Raw genomic sequence first — 18413 nt, 5'->3', positions numbered from 1 at the left:
GGAGGTACCACCCCACCCCCCGAGCATCTGGAAATGATGGGAAGGGAGGAGATGGGCAGCTGTTTGGTCATCACAATGACTGGGAAGTGTTATGAGTATTTAGTGGCTAAGGGCCAATGATGCTAAATGTCTTCAAATCCACAGACCAGTTCCAGACAATAGGCCAAAAGCACTTCCTTGAATAAAATCCTTAACTCTGCTGTGTCTGATTTCTTAGAGCCCATCGAAATCTCATACCTAATAATTCTTGGTTCCCAGAGACTAGTAGTTCCATACACTAGGGAACACACACACACACACACACACACACACGTGCGCACACAGGAAAAACAACTGACACAGATGCTAAAGGTATCCCCAAAAGGTGAAATATGTGTTCATAAATGTAACTTTTACAAAATATGCAAGATTATAGGTATAACACTTAACATACAGTTTGAATCCATACAACACAGGCCTTATTAAAATACAATTCAATGTACAGAAATTATTCTTTTGAAATTAGAGAACTATCTTGTTACAAGAAAATCTGAAAACGCTAATTTTTGAGCCTACATATTTGCTCTGAAGTCCATTCTGAGTATTTTCTTTGATAACTGATCTTCTGGACTGAAATGACCAATTTTTCCATTTACTATTCAATACCGAATCATTGCTGTTGTATTTTGATTGTCATCCTTTCACTGACCCAGACTAATCTATAAATTTCTGAAATTAAAGAACTATGACATAATGTTCCAGAACATTAATCAGACTGAGCACTGAGAAAGGCTTTATTTCTACCTACTGTGTCTAATAAAGCTGCCCAGGCTTTGCATATAGGTGACTGGACTGGTTTTTTGGTTTTTTTTTTTGAGGAAGATTAGCCCTGAGCTAACTACTGCCAATCCTCCTCTTTTCGCAGAGGAAGACTGGCGCTGAGCTAATATCCGTGCCCATCTTCCTCTACTTTATACATAGGGCACCTACCACAGCAAGGCTTTTGCCAAGCGGTGCCATGTGCACACCCAGGATCCAAACTGGCAAACCCCAGGCCGCCGAGAAGCAGAACATGTGCACTTAACTGCTGCGCCACTGGGCCAGCCCCTGGACTTGTTTTTTAAAGAAATACAGTGGCCTAGCCAAGGTTCCCTAGGAGAGCTCTAGCCCAGCCCTGCACCCCACCGTACCCTCTACTAAAAATAGTGTTTGGCGTGCAAGTACAGTAGGGGTACCTGAACCTCTTTTTCCAACCAGACTACCCAGTCCTAAATACCCCCTAAAGCTACACAGACAGAAGTTAAATAAAAAAAAGAAAAATCAGTCATAATCCAGAGAAAACCATTATTAATAGTTTAGTATATATCCTTTATATTTTTGTGTACTACGTGCATAGGTTACAAAACGACCTATCACACCTACACCTTTACGGTCTTCACTGAATACAATTTTGACATACGCGTCACTCCATGGTCCCCATGGTTACAGTAACGCTGCAGAGCGAGTCCCACTGACTGAGAAGCACCAGCAGCGAAGCGCCCACTGTGCCCAGTCAGCAGCACCCTTTTCTCTCACGCCAACCTGGAAGGTGATTAGGGTTAGATTACTCTTGTAAGCTGCATTTTTATTTATTACTCTTATAAGCGTTGGGCATTCTTAGCTATTTGGTGAACAAGAGTTTCACCTTTAGGTAGCTGCCTGAGGTAACACCACTGAGCCCTCCTTGCGCAGGCATTGGTTTTGTTGTTGCTGCTTCTGCTAAAAAGTTCTTTATCTATCAAAACATCTAACACCCCTTTGTCCCACATTGCAAATACTTCCCCAGGGCATTGTTTACCTTCCCATTATATTTATGAATTTATATATGTAAAAAAACTCGGTAATTTGTATGCTTTCAAATCAATCATTCCCTGTGCATTTTGTTTGGCTGTCATGCAGTATCATTTATGCTCACCTCTGCATGCAATATACACTTTATCCCACCACCGCATTTTCAGTTTGCTATCAATGTCTTCTTTTTTCATCTATCACCCTTTTCAGTAATCCTGCTGCCTATTTATCTAAATTTGTTCTCCCGTCAAGATTTTCCAGTCCTCTTTTATAAATGTCATGATTTCTTCTACTCTATTAGGAATGCCAACCATTCTTGTAAAAAACTCTTTTGAATGCTGCAAAATATATCCAGAGATGCTCTTTCTCAAAGTCATGAAGATATTGTTCCTCAGTTGCATAATTCCTGCTCCCATCTCACAATGAGTATCCGTGTGGCACTTGTGCTTGGGCCACTACAGAGCATCAGGAGACAGACTTACCCTCACGCTTGAAACAACTGAAAAAACAGAAATGATATATGAGACAGTCTTCAAGGCACAAGACATCAGACAACAAAGTGCAGTGAGCACTGAGAGACAGAAAACACACAAGGGGAGCCCTACAAGTGCCCCCAGCTTACTGGGGGCCTGGAGAGAGTTCACAGACCATGATGCAGGGAGGGGGATCCAGGGAGATCCTGGCAGTACCCCTGTGTTGAGAAGATGGATCTGGGCGTCTAGGTAGACACCACAGCTAGACTTCACAAGGCAGAGTACCAGATAAGAGAAAGCTGCACAGAAAGAGAGAAAGAGAACCCCACACATACACAGAGGGCCCTCCTTGATCAGCAGACACTTATAAGGAATCTACACAAGCCTGAGGAAAGAAGCACCCAAATGGATGAAAAGGAACAACACCCTGGCACATACAACAATTCCTATCCTGCCCACTAGATTCATGGAGAATCCAGGAACATACTTAGAAGGATCTGGTCCCATCTACCAAAGTTAAAAAGCAAGACCCAAAAGGATCAAACTATTTACAAGTAACTTAACCAAAGAACAAAGCTCAAAAATATTATAAGAATATAAAAACATCCACCACCCAATGTCTGGCATGCAATCTAAAATCACAAAATATGCAGAGAAGCAAGAAAATACGACCAATAAAGAAGAGAAAATTGAACCAACTTGACCCAGAAATGACAGAGATACTGATATTAGTAGACAACAACAATGAAACAGTGTTTATCACTATATTCCCCATGTTCAAGAAACTAAAGGATGGAGAGAATATGTTAAATAGACATGGAATACATAGAAAAAGAACCAATTCAAACATCTAGATATACAAACTACAACAGGGCAGAGGAAATTTTGGGGGATGATGGAGATGTTCATTACCTTGCCTGTGGTGATGGTTTCACGGGTATATATATGTCAAAACTTATCAAATTGTACACTTTAAATATGCACAGTCTATCACACATCAATTATATCTCAGTAAAATTGTGGAGAGAAGATTGTCCTCAGGCCGTACTCTTCTTGTGTGAAAGGGATTTGCCTACTACATTTCTATAGTTCACAGGCATAGCTATAGTTTGAAACATCCAGGGCTCAGTGTATTACCAATTGGAGCACTCACTGCTCCAGCAGCAAATTCTCCAAGCCCCAATCTCCTCTTTCTCTAATACTATACTCTCAACTGACAGTAACAAATACAAAAATACAATTCTCAGTGTGTATTGCTACTACAATCCTTCTCTACGTTCACCTAAAACATTACTCATAATGACCACACTTCCGCGACAGAATGTGTCTATAATCATTCTTCCTTCCTCCTTCCATCCCTCCCCACTGTTATTTTCTGGTAGTTACCAGTGTTAGGGGGCCGAGGACAATGAAAGGGGATGAAGATGCTCTGTCTTTGAGACTAGTGGCTCAGAAGAAGTCACCTTTCCTCAGGCAGTCTCTGCAGGCATGCTCTAACAGAAACCCTAGGTAAATTTGTTCTTTCTTCTGGATGTTATTATTACTACAGATCCTATATAGAGTTTAGCATTAAGTTGTCTTAATTTTCTGTTTCATCTTTGTTTCTTAATAAATATTTTAGCTGGACATTGCTACTTATACACCATTTTGTCCTACAAATCTGAAATTGCTTTTACATAATCAGAACTTTAGTTCCAGAAGCAAATAAGAACCAAGGGTCTTAACTACTTTTCACTCATAATCTGTAACTAATTTTTAATACTATTACTATGTGAATTGTCTTTTATAGATATACCTATGAAAGAACTATATTCTCAAGATTACCTTTATTATTTGGGGGGACACTTCTCTAAACAAGTCAATGAGAAAAAGATTTTATGGAAATAAATTTTATTAACAGACATTTAGGAACACATGTATTTTATATAATACATACACCTGAAATCTAGGGTATTTCTGAACCCCTTATAGTGTTCAAATTTTAGCTTGTATGAACTACGATCAACCGGTTTCAACTTAATCCCAATCTATGCTTTAAACTTTATCTCATTCTATTTCCTTATGTATATTCCAGATGCGAATAGAAAAGTAAAAAGTTAAAGTCTAATTATAGTTGAATTTGAATCTTTCTGTGAAGCTATTTAAGCTTAAGCATAAAAAACATGGGCGGCACAATGCATGAAATATTTTGTTAAAGGAAGAAAGCTTTCATTCCCACGGCTTCCTAAAATCTCAATTTGGTGTTCAGGATACAGAGTCACAGACGAACAGAATGTGATCAGAAAGGAAATACAGACTTCATCCAGTCTGGTCCTTCAGGAAACTCTGCCTGAAGAGCCTGGATTGGGCTTACTGTTCCTCCTCTGTACCCATATATGTTGAAATCAAGAAACACCTAGTCAATGGCAAATTCCTAATCTACAGTCCCAGAACACTTTTCTTGAAGTATACTAAGCTAGTTTGGTACTGTTTATTCTTAGTGAACCCTAATTTGGCTCCACTTCTAACAACTTCCGCTAAATTCTTCTGATGATTATCTCCACAAGGTCTAAGTCAGGTTTCACTTTAAGGTGCACAGGTGAGATACAGGCGTTAGGCTAGGAAACCTTAAAGTACAGAATGAGAGTTTTCTCTGCAGCTCCTGCATCCACACTGGAATCCCCTGCCTACTAATGATTGCTCACCATGAGCATGGATCACTTCTTAAACATTTCCAAACACACCCAAATAAGCTAAATGAAACTTCCAAGGGAAGCAAGGATAGATATCTACTGTCACCACTATGACTTATAAACCTGCTGAGATGATAAGAAAATATCACAGACCACTCCTGCCTACACCAACAGCCTGTATACTCCCATAATGATACAAAGGTTCTCCAGCCAGAGTCAAGTCTTAAACTCACTGCTCTATATGCTGGTGTATAAATTCTACATTGCCACTCCACCACTCATTTACAAACTACTTACTTTTAATCCTATATATATTTCCCATTGTCATAATCTAGTCATGAGTCTAATCCCTCAAAACTCTGATTCTTATTTTGGTGCCAACTATCTTTCTTTTTTTGTGTGTGGTTTTTTGTTCTTTTTTTTTTTTGAGGAAGATTAGCCCTGAGTTAACTGTTGCCAATCCTCCTCTTTTCACTGAGGAAGCCTGGCCCTGAGCTAACATCTGTGCCCATCTTCCTCTACTTTATACGTGGGGTGCCTACCACAGCATAGCGTGCTGAGAGGTTCATGTCCGCCGTGCCTGGGACCCGAACCGGCAAACCTCGGGCGGCAGAAGCGGAACATGTGAACTTAACCACTGTGCCACTGGGCCGGGCCCCTCAACCATCTTTCATTAAAATTCCAAATTCACTTTGTTTCTGGGGGGGTTGGGAGCTGAAGAAAGACGGATGGAGATATGAAGCATCAGACACTGCTCACCAGTTTCCTAGGAATTTTTTTAGTTTTCCTCCTGTGACTATTCTAGTTCTGCCTTTACCCTGTTGCTTTGTTTGCATCACAGAGGCTGTCTTCTAGGATTTTTAACTATGCCTGTATCGTTCTGTCCTTAAAAAGTGAATTTAATATCCTCTCTGGTCAACACATCTATTGCAGAGTATATTCTTCATAGGTTTCCAAAGGAAACTTGCCAGGAGCTAGTTATTCTTAACATAGAATGTGGTCTAAGGGCTGGCCCGGTGGCGCAGCGGTTAAGTTCGCACGTTCTGCTTCTCGGTGGCCCAGCGTTTGCCGGTTCAGATCCTGGGTGCAGACATGGCACCGCTTGGCAAAAAGCCATGCTGTGGCAGGCGTCCCACATATAAAGTAGAGGAAGATGGGCATGGATGTTAGCTCAGGGCCAGTCTTCCTCAGCAAAAAGAGAAGGATTGGCAGTAGTTAGCTCAGGGCTAATCTTCCTCAAAAAAAAACCAGAATGTGGTCTAAGAAGCCAAAACCAAGTTCTTCAATACCATACGCAGTGCGCTGTATTGTGGCCCCTACAATGATATGTCCATCCAGAACCTCAAAACATGACCCTATCTTTACAGATATCATTAAAGATAAGGATCTTGAGAAATGGTCATCCTGGATTAGGGTTGGTCCTAAACACAATGATGAGAGTCCTTGTAAGAGACAGAAAAGAAGAAGACAGAGACATACAGAGAGACCAGGGAAGCAGGTCAAGTGAAGACAGAGGCGGTGATTGGAATTATGCTACCACAACCCAAGGCATGCCTGTAGTTTTATTTGCAGAATTTAATCTCAAGATATATTTCAGGCTTTTTCTTAAAAATTCCCCACAGATCAACAGGAAGGGGGATTAGGGATCTGATAACCCTTCCCTGATTCTCTTACAGCTTAGGTAAATAATAAGTACAATAAGAAGGCAGCAAACCTCCTTAACACCTTGGCCACCTCTCTTATCTATGTATCTTACAGCAAGTAAGAGCTGATTACCTTAACAGATTTCTTCTTCCTGGACATGGGAACTTGATTCCTCAAATTTGCTAATGTCTACTAATTTTCCTTTGATAAACAAATATTTTCTTGTGCCAGAACCACCATCTGTAAGAACCTTTTATTGTCTAATTAGTTTGAAGTGTGTCTTCTCCTCTTATTTCATTACCACATTCTTCTACTTCGTTTATCTTGGTCTTGATTTCCTCTCAATGCCATCAAATATATCTTTCTTCCAAAGTTATTTCCTCCTTCTTTTCCCCTAAGCATCCTTGATTTTATCAAGCCAACATATTCTAAAACGCCTCAATCTGTTTTACTCTCTCCTCAGCACATATATATATAACTAGTAATCCTCCTTAGACAGGAAAATAAACATAACACATACCCTGCACACCACTGCAACTGTTCTTCTGTGTCCATACTGTTAGGATCTCTAGATGAATACTGCTTTATGCATCCTTCTGCAATGCAGCTCTGTTAATTCCGGAAATTTCCACAGTAAACTCAGTCTGTCAGTTACCATGGAAACTGCCTGCTTCCTGGCACTAGCAACAAATGAGTATCTTTGCTAAGATCTAAGATGAGGCAAAAGGAAAAACTGAAACAAGAAAGATGTTGCGCAAATACCCTAAATATAAATTTTCAAATTCTCATATCCATATTCAGGGAATAGAAAGTATTTATTACGCAAATCTGCAGTATTTTGAAGTAGTATTGATGTATGAAGTGGAAAGCAACTTTTATCACCAAGGAAAAGAACTATATTAGAGAGAACATGACAAATGTTCACGTTTATATCTTGCTGCTATGGGTGGCGTATTCCCTAAGAGCGGGTCATGTGTCAGCTGTACTCAAAGCTTACCATTAGAATAGTTTTTCTGTGCTACGCTTCTTACAGAAAAGGTTAGGAAAGCTGCTCCAATCCAACAGGCTACAAATTTTCTTAAGATCCTTTCCCTGTTTGGGCCCTAATCTCCACCGGTGGCTAAAACCCCATGCCCCTCAAGTATTATAAGAAATCAGAATAGTTCAGTGTGTCTAAGGAGTCATCAGCAACAAGGCAGGCTTACTAGTACTCTCAGAACATTAGACATAGTTGACCATAATCCCCTCCCAACTGCCCTGTGGAACACAGCTTGGTTTCTATGACATCACACTCTACCGATTTGGTTCCCACCTCTCAAGCATCTTAGTCCTCTCTCTGCCTGTTGCTCCTCTTTACCGAACCTCTAAACATCACATTTCCTCAGGGTTCAGCCCTGGCCCCAATTCTCTCATCAAGACACATTCTCTTCCTAGACAATATTATCATCTATATGCTGACAACTGTCAACTTATCATTTCCAATCTACGTCCTCTCCTCTGGACACCAGATTCCTATTTTCAACACCAGTGTGTGTGTTATGTTTATCTCCTTGATATCTCTAATAAGATACTTCACAGGCATCTCAAACTTCCCACATCTAAAGCTGAACTCTAGCTCTTCTATGTTCCCTCATGCAAGATGCTTCGTACTGGTGGTCTCCATCTCAGTAATGGCAACTGAATCCATTCATTCAAGCCAGAATTCTGGAAGTCACCATGCACATCTTCCGCTCTTCACCACCCACGTTCAAATTATTATAATTTTTATTAATGCTACCTTCAAAATCTCTTTGGAATCTGTTCATTTCCCTCTACCTCCACTGTCATCAACCTAATATCATTATCACCCATTAGGTTTCAGCTACCTACCACAGCTTTACTAGGTTTCCCTAACTCTACTCTTGCCTCTCTCCTATACATACTTGACACCGCAGCCAGAATAATCACTTTGGAATGTAAAACAGATTGTCTCACTCGCCTGCTTATCATCCTTACAGAGCTTCCCACTGCACTTTGAATATTATCCCAACTCTTCACCCACAAGGGACATTATCTGGCCCATGACCATCTCTCCCCCCTTATTTTAAATCGACTTTTCCTTTCTCATTCAATCATTCTCCAATCAAACTAGCATTTTTTCAGTTCCATGAAAAGCTGAATCTTTCCCACCTTGACACCTTGCAACTTCAAATACATGCTATTCACTCCACTTGGAACACTCTTATCAGTCCCTTCCCCAAATCTAGTGAAAACCTACAGGTTTAGTAGAAGCCTTCAACGGCTACCAGCTCTACTCTAAATAAGCCCCTCTTTTATTCTCTCATGACATCTGGTTCTTTTCCTTCAACAGCATGTATACTATTTATAAATTACTTACTAAATGTCTGTGTCTACCTCTAAACCTTAAGCTTCACGAAGTAGCAATCACATCTTTTTAACATGAAATACCCAGTGCCCCTTATAGTACCTAGCAGATAGTAGGCATTTAACAAACACTTGCTGAATATATAATAGAATATATATTGGGTTACTGTGGTTTCTGACAGCTATCACTTGCTCAAAAAGAACTCTGACGCACTCCCTGGACTCTGAGATATACCTACGTCCATTCCTCCAACTCCCCTTCTTTTGTATCCACTCACACCCCAAGATAAGGAGGAATATGCCTCACATCTAATTTCTGGAGCTCCTCAGTCACAAGAGAGGTAACAGGAACCATCTGTGTGAATCTGCAACGCTCTCTGTACCACTGGTCCTCAACCATCAGGAGTTTTGCACCACAAGGGTCATTTGGCAATATCTGGAGATATTTTTGGTGCTTACAACTAGGGGAGCACGGTGCTATGGCATCTAGTAGGCAGAGTCCAGAGATGCTGCTAAACATCTTACAATGCACAGGACAGCCCCTACAACAAAGAAATATCCAGCCTAAAATGTCAATAGTGCCAATGTTGGGAAGACACAGCTATTTCCACAGTCTCCTAAAATAGGAGAAGGGTCAAAAACTGCCAATCTATGAAGGCTTAAACATTTTTTAAACAAAAAGATACAACATTTCACCAGCACAAAGTTGTTCTTTAAAACATTGTTTTAAATTAAAAAAATGAAAATAATCTAAATGGCCACCAGTAAGGAACTAGTTAAATATATAATACACGTATACAATGTAATGAAAGATATATAACTGATAGAAAAATAATAGGGTATATACTAATTTAGAAATATCTTCAAGAGGTACTAAGTGAAAAAAAATCAAGCTACAAAAGCAGTGTACAATAAAACTGCTTTTTGTATAAATATTTTCAAAAATTATATATTTTGATATCTGAACAAGTTCTTCTTCAAGGACATATTACACTTCATAGGGTTTTATCTTTAGAAAGAAATATTAAGGGCATGAAGCTTGCTTCTTATAACTTTCTGAACCAAGTGAATTCTATTACCAGAAGCATATATTACTCATTTTTTAAAGGGAAACGAACTATCTGGATGGTAAGGTTATGGGCCATTTTGATTTTCTTCTTTATACTTTTCTGTATTTAAAAAAGAAAGAAAGAATCACTAGCAAATGTTCTTTTAAAGCACAATAAAGCCAACGTGTTTCCAAACTTTTTCTCGGGAAATCCAACTACTTAGAGGTACACCATATCTGATGTAACTTGACAGATGTTCTAGATTAATCCTCAAAAGATACTTGATAAACTTAAGAATTTCACTCTAGCTTTCTTCAAACATCATGACAAGGGAAATCAACTGGACAGAAACAAAATTCTCCACACTATTGTTCTATAGGCATCAGAGCTGCATTCAATAAAAACAGTGTTCATATACCTATCAAGTGAGTGGTGAAACACATAGGTGCTTTGAGAATAAGGACAGAAAACTACAAGTACTGTTCAGTGAGAGTAAATAATACACTCATAATTTTTACTGGTATTGTTCTGGCTTTTTGAAAATTGAAGTATCATTTTCACATAGTGAAATTCACAAATCATAAGTATACAGTTGGATCAGTTAACAAACGCACCCTTATATCTCAAAATCTTAACAAGATGTAGAACATGTCATCACCCTGGAAAGTTCTCTTGTGCCATTCTTGTCATTCCCTTCCAGACACAAATATGTTCTGATTTCAGTCACAGATTAGTTTTGCCTATTTTAGAATTTCATAAAGATAGAATCAAGCAGCATGTTCTCTTGTGTCTGGCTTCTGCTCAGCATTTTTAGAGATTTATCAGTGTGACTGCAGGCATCAGCACTTTGTTCTTTTTCATTGCTGAGGAGTATTTCATTGAATACTATACCACAATTTCTTTACCCATCCTTCCATTATTGGACATCTGCGTTGTTTCCAGTTTGGGGGCTATTAACAAAGTTTTTATGAAGATTCATATGAAAGTCTTTCTGAGGACATTTTCATCTTGGGTAAATAACAAAGAATGGAATTGCTGAGTCATGGGGTAGATGTACATTAACTTTATAAGAAACCATCAAAGAGTCTTCTAAAGTGGATGTACCATTTTCTACTTCCTCAACTATATATGAGAATTCCAGTTATACGTCATACTTGCCTATATACTGTGTGGTCTTTTTAAATTTTATCCATTCTGGTGGATGTGTAACGGTGTGAGATAATAGAAAATATATATATTGGGCTCTACCCCCAGCTCCTGGCACAGAGTTCTTAAAACTCTGGTAATTTCCTAAGTGATAAGAACACTAGCAGCATCTCTTGTTCTAATATTTGTCTTTGACCTCATTCCTCACACAGAGCTCCTAAAACCCTTGTAAATTCCTAAGTGATAAGAGCACTAGGAGCATCTTTTGTTCCAATGAGGCGACTCTGGGTGGGCTCCTGGATGGAGGCTGGTCACCAGAAAGATCAAGCCAAGATTAGAAGCTTGGAATTTTCAGCTTTCCCCCCCACCCCCATCCTCCAGAGAGAAGAGAAGCTGGAAATGGAGTCAATAATTGATCATGCCTATGTGAGGAAACCCCCATAAAATCCCAACAGTAGGGGATTCAGAGAGCTTCCAGCTTGGTGAACACATCCACACCGAAATACATCCCAACGCCATGAGGACAGAAGCTCCTGCGCTCGGGACTCTCCCATCTCTTGCCTTATGTATCTCTTTATCTAGCTGTTCATCTTTATAGGAGTAAAGGAGACTCAGAGGATAGAAACACATAGGTGAAAACTCTGAGTTTTTTCCTTTACAAATGCTATCTTTGGGATTTTAATTTGCATTTACCCAATTACTAATGTTATTAAGTATGTTTTTCATGTACTTATTATCCATTCCTATGCTTCCTTTATGAAATGTCTGTTTCAGTCTTTTAACCCACATTTTCAACTGCGTTTGGTTTTGTGTTGTACTTCATTATATATACTAAAGTACTTTGTCCGATATATAAACTGTGAATATTTTCTCCCAATATGTAGCTTGCCTACTGATTTTAAGAAACTTTTGATGAACAGAAATTTCTGATTCTGGCGAAATTCAATTTATCATTTTTTAATGGTTATTTCTTTCTTTGTTCTCTCAAAGAACTCTTTGCCTATGCCAGATCACTAACGTATTCAGATTTTTTCTTTTAGAAGCTTTACAGAATTTTCGCATTTAAGTCTATGATCTACCTCATTCTAATCTGTCTATATCACTCAGGTTATTGACTTTATTGGCATAAAGTTACTTATTATATTTCCTTATTATGCTTTTATTGTCTGTGGAATCTGTCGTGATAGCCCCTCTTTCATTTCTTTTTTGTTTTTTTTTAAAGGTTTTATTTTTCCTTTTTCTCCCCAAAGCCCCCCGGTACACAGTTGTGTATTTTTAGTTGTGGGTCCTTCTAGTTGTGGCATGTGGGATGCCACCCCAGCATGGCCCGATGAGTGGTGCCATGTCTGCACCCAGGATCTGAACTGGCGAAACTCTGGGCCACCAATGCAGAGTGCGCAAACCCAACCACTCAGCCACAGGGCTGGCTCCATTTTTTTTTTTTTTCTTTAAGATTTTATTTTCCCTCTTTCATTTCTGACAATGGTAACTTGGGCCTTTTCTTTGGTCTGTCTTGTTACAGGTTCATCACTTTCAAGGATCTTTCCAGCAAACAACTTTTGAATTTGTTGATTTTCTCTAGTATTTGTCCATTTTCTATGTCATTGATTTCTGCTCTTATCTTTATTATTTCCTTTCTTCTACTTACTTTGCATTTCATTTGCTCTTCTTTTCCCAGCTCCCTAATGTTATTCCTTATTCTTTCTATTGATTCTGTGTCTGTTCCTTGCCTAGGCATTTAAATATTTGTGAGCAATATCATCACATTTTCTATTTCTTTCTGATTCATTCAGAATCTATAATCATTCCTTCAAATGAGTTTAATTCATGCCCATTTGCCTTTTTTTAAATGCCTAAATTAAGAAACAAATATTTAGATAATCAGTTATAAAGGAAACACGCAATGCTTGATAACTCTTATTATGTCAAGAACTTCAATTTTAAAAGCCCACTTAATGAAGAGATTTCCAGATAAACATGCATTAGTGTCCCCTCCCTTCTGAAATACCAGTGAAACAAGAGAAAAGGATTTTTAAAATATACAAACACACAACGTAAAAGACACTAGGAGAGCCCACACTGGATGAAAAACAGCAACACATCCTTGGAAAATCAAAAGTAAATGAGCAAGCAGTAACAGGCAATGGCTCACAGGGCATTAAACGAGGCAATTATTAACGCCTGTGGAAAACAAATTTGCACAAGGACAGTAATGTAATCATAGTGTGACAGCTGTTAACAATAAAAAAGAGTATTCTGAAATGATATGTTTCCTTTAAATAGTATAATTCCTTATTAATAGATAAAAGGTTCCAGAACGTGCCCACACTACAAAGGCAAAAGACTTCTATAATATTCTGAACTAAATCAGAACTCAAAAACTTGCTGCCTGATTAGAAATGGCTAGAAAACTGATAGAAAGCAAAGAAACCAGACATTTCCTTAAAGAGCAGAACTTTGCAGTACTATAGGTTAAAGAACCAGAGATACCTTTTAATGTTTGCCTAAGTCTCTGATTCAAGAACAAAGATGAGGGGGCCGGCCCTGTGGCTGAGTGGTTAAGTTCACACACCCCGCTTCGGCGGCCCAGGGTTTCGATGGTTCAGATCCTGGGCGTGGCCATGGCACCATTCGTCAGGCCATGCTGAGGCGGCATCCCACATGCCACAACTAGAAGGACCCACAACTAAAAATACACAACTATGTACCGGGGGGCTTTGGGGAGAAAAAGGAAAAATAAAATCTTTAAAAGAAAAAACAAAGACGATTTAAAACAGCAAAACTAAATTCATTTTTAGGAGACAAGCAATTCAACAGCATTTATCATTAATTTCTTTAAATAAATATTCCAGAATTAGCATCTATTACCTTGGCTATAAACATCCAGCTCAAAGAGAATTACACCAGTAAATCTCCAGGGGTGGGGACCACAGAGGGAGTCAGGTCAACCACACCTATTACCAGTATCCTCTGCTGAGAATCACTTCTCTAGTGAATCCCTGACTTAGGGAAATAGACCACAACCACCAGATGCACTGCGGGAGAATGTTAGAATAAGGAGAACTAAATACCTGTGAACTTTAGGAAGTACAAGGAATGCAAGCTTTAAAAGATTCTCTCACATAGCAGTATTCATTATTCACTATGGTCAAAGGGTAGGAACACCCAACTGTCCATCAATGGATGACCAGATAAACAAAATGTCATATATACATACAGTAAAAGATTATTCAGCCTTAAAAAGCAAATTCTGACACATACAACAACACACATGGAGTATGAAGACATTATGTTGCGTGAAATAAGCCAGACACAAAAGAACAAATATTGTGTAATTCCACTTACATGAGGTAGCTAGAGTAGTCAAATTCACAGAGACAGAAAGTAGAATGGTGGCTGCCCGGGTTGGGCAGAAGAGGAACGGGGAGTTAGTGTTTAATGAATACGGTTTCAGCCTGAGAAAATGACTGAGCTCTGAAGATGGATAGTAATGGTAGATGCACGACAGCATGAAGGTACTTAATGCCACTGAGCATCAAAGTACTTAACATTTAATCACACTTAGAAACAGTTAGGATGGTAAATTTTACATTATGTATATTTTGCCACAGTAAGGAAAAAACTTTGCAGTAGTAAATCTAAACCAGCGAAAAATACAAAGATTATTCCACAGAATTTACACATTTGGCATTTTAAAATTTGGGCTACTAATTTGTACCTTTAAATATCTCTGCCGTTACTGGCATTTTGTGAAGGTAGTCCATCACAGAAATGTAGAAATTCAAAATTACTATGATTACATCGAAAAATTTCAGATTTGGGAAAAACTTTTAAGCTCAGGTAGCTAGTGGTTTTCACACTTCGGAACTGCCCAGAGATGTCCTAGGGACTACTGTGGGGAACGAGGGCAGACAAGACTACAAAGCCCTCTTCCAGCTCACAAACACTCAGCCTATCTGGCTTGTGCATAAGATTTTATTTGAAGAAAATAGCATAAAACTGGCTTAATACACACACTCTCTCTCTCTCTCTTATAATTCACCATACAAAATAATTGAAGTCACTATTCTAATTCAATGCCTGAACTGAGATCAAAGAGTTAGAAACCAGGACTCCAACATTAACTAAAACCGTTAATCCAAGACAATAAAGTTTAAAGGATAAAGTTTCTACAATTTAACCAGCAATAAGTGCCTAGATAATTTATAATTACTGCTCTACATTTTAAGGTAAGGCTCTACTGAGTGGCTCATCATAGAATTAAGAATACCAGTTACTAACTAGGGACTTAAATAATTTCTTTAACACTACTTCCTAGATGTTCTATAACACAACTGAGCCTTTTCTGCTCAAACATAATAAAGATAAATAAGATCCTCTTGGTTTCAACAAAGAGATTCGCTTAAATTTAGAACATATGATTCCAAAATGTTTAGCTTAAGCCCCAAAATATATCTGTACTCATCATTATTTATTTCCAGTGTTAGCTTTTAAGCTAGTGTTTCTTCTCATACAATTCTGATAACGTTGTGAAGATGAAAGGGCTGTTCTTTTAGAACAACAATTGTATTTGGTGCATTCTAAACGACTGTGCTCTGAGAGCTCTCACATTAGTCAGCATGATGAAAGCACAGAATATAACAGCAGAATATCTATTTCTGTTCATGTCAAGTTTATATAAAGAACATGATTTTAGCACAAGCCTGCCACATTTATAAGAATACCCCTGGAGTATCAAAAAGACTTCGAGTGCCTAGTATAATCCAATCCTGATGGAAATTTAGAAGGTAGCCACACATTTTTCCTTTAGTTTTTCCTTGTACTCTTTAGTTTTACAGCTTACTCTTTCATCTAAAGAGCGAAAGGACAAATGTTAACATCTGTTACATGTAGGTAGTAGTTCTAAGAGTCTCTATTATAATACTCATCTTTTATGTCTTGGAAATATTTATAATTCTAACCAATGATAATTAAAAACCAAAGCTTCCTGTTCATGTTGTCTCCTCACCCTCCAACGACTCACATGAAAAGAATGATTTTTTTTTTAAAAAAAGGAAATAAACAATGAAGAAACAGAGATTTAAACAAATTTCTGAATGCCTGAAAGCACACAAAAATACATAGACAAAGCAAAACTAACCAATTCCAAGAGAAGGGACTCTACAGTTTCAAAATTTACCAGTCAACCAGTGCAGGACTTTGTTCAGATCCTGCTTCAAACTATTAAAAAAAAAGTGGATGAAGTAATCTTCTTATTTGATGATATTAAAGAATTACTTATTCTACCAGATGTAATAACGGTACTGTGATTATGTTTTTAAAAAGGTGTCCCTGTGTTTTAGAAATATGTCCTGAAATATTTATAGATGAAATAATATGTCTGAGGTTTGGTTAAAACTAAAAAAGGTAGAGAAATAGATAAAAACAATATTTGCCACATTAACTGGGTTTTGTTTTCTCCCCCCCCCCACATTAACTGTTGAATCTGCTAAAGTTGACTGATAAATATATACAGTCATCTACCACTCTCTAGTTCTGGACATATTTGCAACTTTCCATAGTTTTGGATATATTTGCAACTTTCCATAATAAGGGGTTTTAAAAAAAACCAGTAATAGAAAAAACTACCACCCATAACCCCTGGTGGGGGAGCAGCGTGCAGCAGAAGCGAGGGTTAAACAACAGTCCCAAGAGAACCTTAGAAAAGATCCATGGTTGGAAAGTATGAAGGCCCAGAAACAGAGTTCATTAAAATTCTTTCTAGGAAAAAGGTCTCATCAGTTTCTCCTTTTCTCTCCATGCTCCCCTCAAGATGAAAAGAAAGCATGTCTCTAAAGAAAAACATCCTATGTGGAAAGAACTAGACCTCATAGAGTGAACAGAGGCCTTACTCATTCTGGCATCTAGATCTCAAAACACTCAGAAAAGTAAAGTCAAGCCCACCAGTTGACCACCTACAACCAGAAGTTCCAATCAGCCTTTTAATTTCCTCATCCTCAACTATCAATGGATGATCAAGAAATTCGGAAAAAAACTAACACAAAGAGGAAGACAAAGACAAAGGAAAAACTGACCCTTGAGGAAATAGATTACCTAAAGGATAGAAAAGAACTTTAAAATTTCAGATTTTACAACCATAAATTAAGAATAGGAAACCAAAAAAAATCTAAAATCAACTTCTGGAAATTAAAATCAATTGCCAAAATAGATTATTGCATACAAAGGTAGAAATTAAGGAAATCTCCTAGGATACAGACAGAGCAAGAAAAAAAGAGATGGAAAATATGAAAGAAAAGTCAAAGAGCAAAATAGTAAATTCCAAACAAAGTCTGGGTCCCAAATTTTTACATGCCAGAATCAAATTCTTAAGACTGTATCATCAGGTAAAATGCCAATACCATGTCCTCTCAAACTTTTAACACCCGCCAGGAAGAGAGAAAGAGTAAGAACCTGGCTGGTTATAGGATTATTATTACGTAGTAGATGGTTTTTTGTTTTTTTTTTTTTAAAAAAGAAAATCTGATCAACTCAAATTTTGGAAGAAGGGTTTTTTTCCATCCTGTTTACCGTTAAGAAAAAATAAAAAGATTTTGTCCATGAACTCCCTATATACGAACAAACTCTTGAGGGAAGAGAGTACAAATATGTGAATGTTTGTCCAGTTTTAAATGTTAAGTCAAGTTGTCTGAGTCTTTGTCCAAGGGGGCTTCAAAAAAAAAAAGAAAGAAAGACCTGTTAAGTGTGGCAATTAACACATATCCTTTCTTTGACTACAAACGTGGTTCAGCTAGCAACCAAGTTAACAGAAACAGGCCGTTCAAGAGTTAGTTTTGTACCGGCTTTCACTAGAAATTCTAGGAAATAAGGAAGAAGGTTCTTTTAAGAGTATTTCTTTGCTGCTGGAGCTCTGACTAATTAAGAAGCACCAGGTCTCATTCCTCAACATAGCCTTCATTTGATGTTTCAGAGAAGGTAAAAAGGCTGGGGCTCCAGACTGAGCTCTGACAAGAAATCTCATTGTGAACACCTGTCTAATAAAACTGATAGACACCATTCCCAGTCAAATAAACTCCTACTCCAGTTTTCACTTAAAATACCTTTGATTCCCTTTAAGGTTACAGGTGAAAGTATAACAGTATATGTACACACATACACATTGCCCCCTTCTAGGCACTGTTGTTTTAAAAATAACAAAATATTTTCAGCATTCCTATTGCAAGACACTCTACCTGCCACCAATTTGTTATTGTTTGCAA

The 18413-nt window shown here is 38.1% G+C and overlaps 1 protein-coding gene across 3 annotated transcripts in view; it reads right to left on the bottom strand.

The window, feature by feature from the left end:
- Positions 1 to 18413, bottom strand: part of MAP2K4 (mitogen-activated protein kinase kinase 4) — a 136285-nt gene that overhangs the window by 82812 nt on the left and 35060 nt on the right. Inside the window, exon 1 of one of the 3 annotated variants that reach the window (XM_023653529.2) lies at positions 7119 to 7864. The exons of the other annotated variants lie outside the window; for them this stretch is intronic. Within the exon in view, the coding sequence (XP_023509297.1) occupies positions 7119 to 7153 (35 nt within the window). The 5' untranslated portion in view covers positions 7154 to 7864. Of the gene's footprint in view, positions 1 to 7118; positions 7865 to 18413 lie in introns of those variants that run through there. 3 annotated transcript variants of the gene reach the window in all.

The sequence above is a fragment of the Equus caballus genome, chromosome 11, assembly GCF_041296265.1.
Source record: "Equus caballus isolate H_3958 breed thoroughbred chromosome 11, TB-T2T, whole genome shotgun sequence".
NCBI classification, from domain to species: domain Eukaryota; kingdom Metazoa; phylum Chordata; class Mammalia; order Perissodactyla; family Equidae; genus Equus; species Equus caballus.
This window is presented reverse-complemented; position numbering and strand designations above follow the sequence as displayed.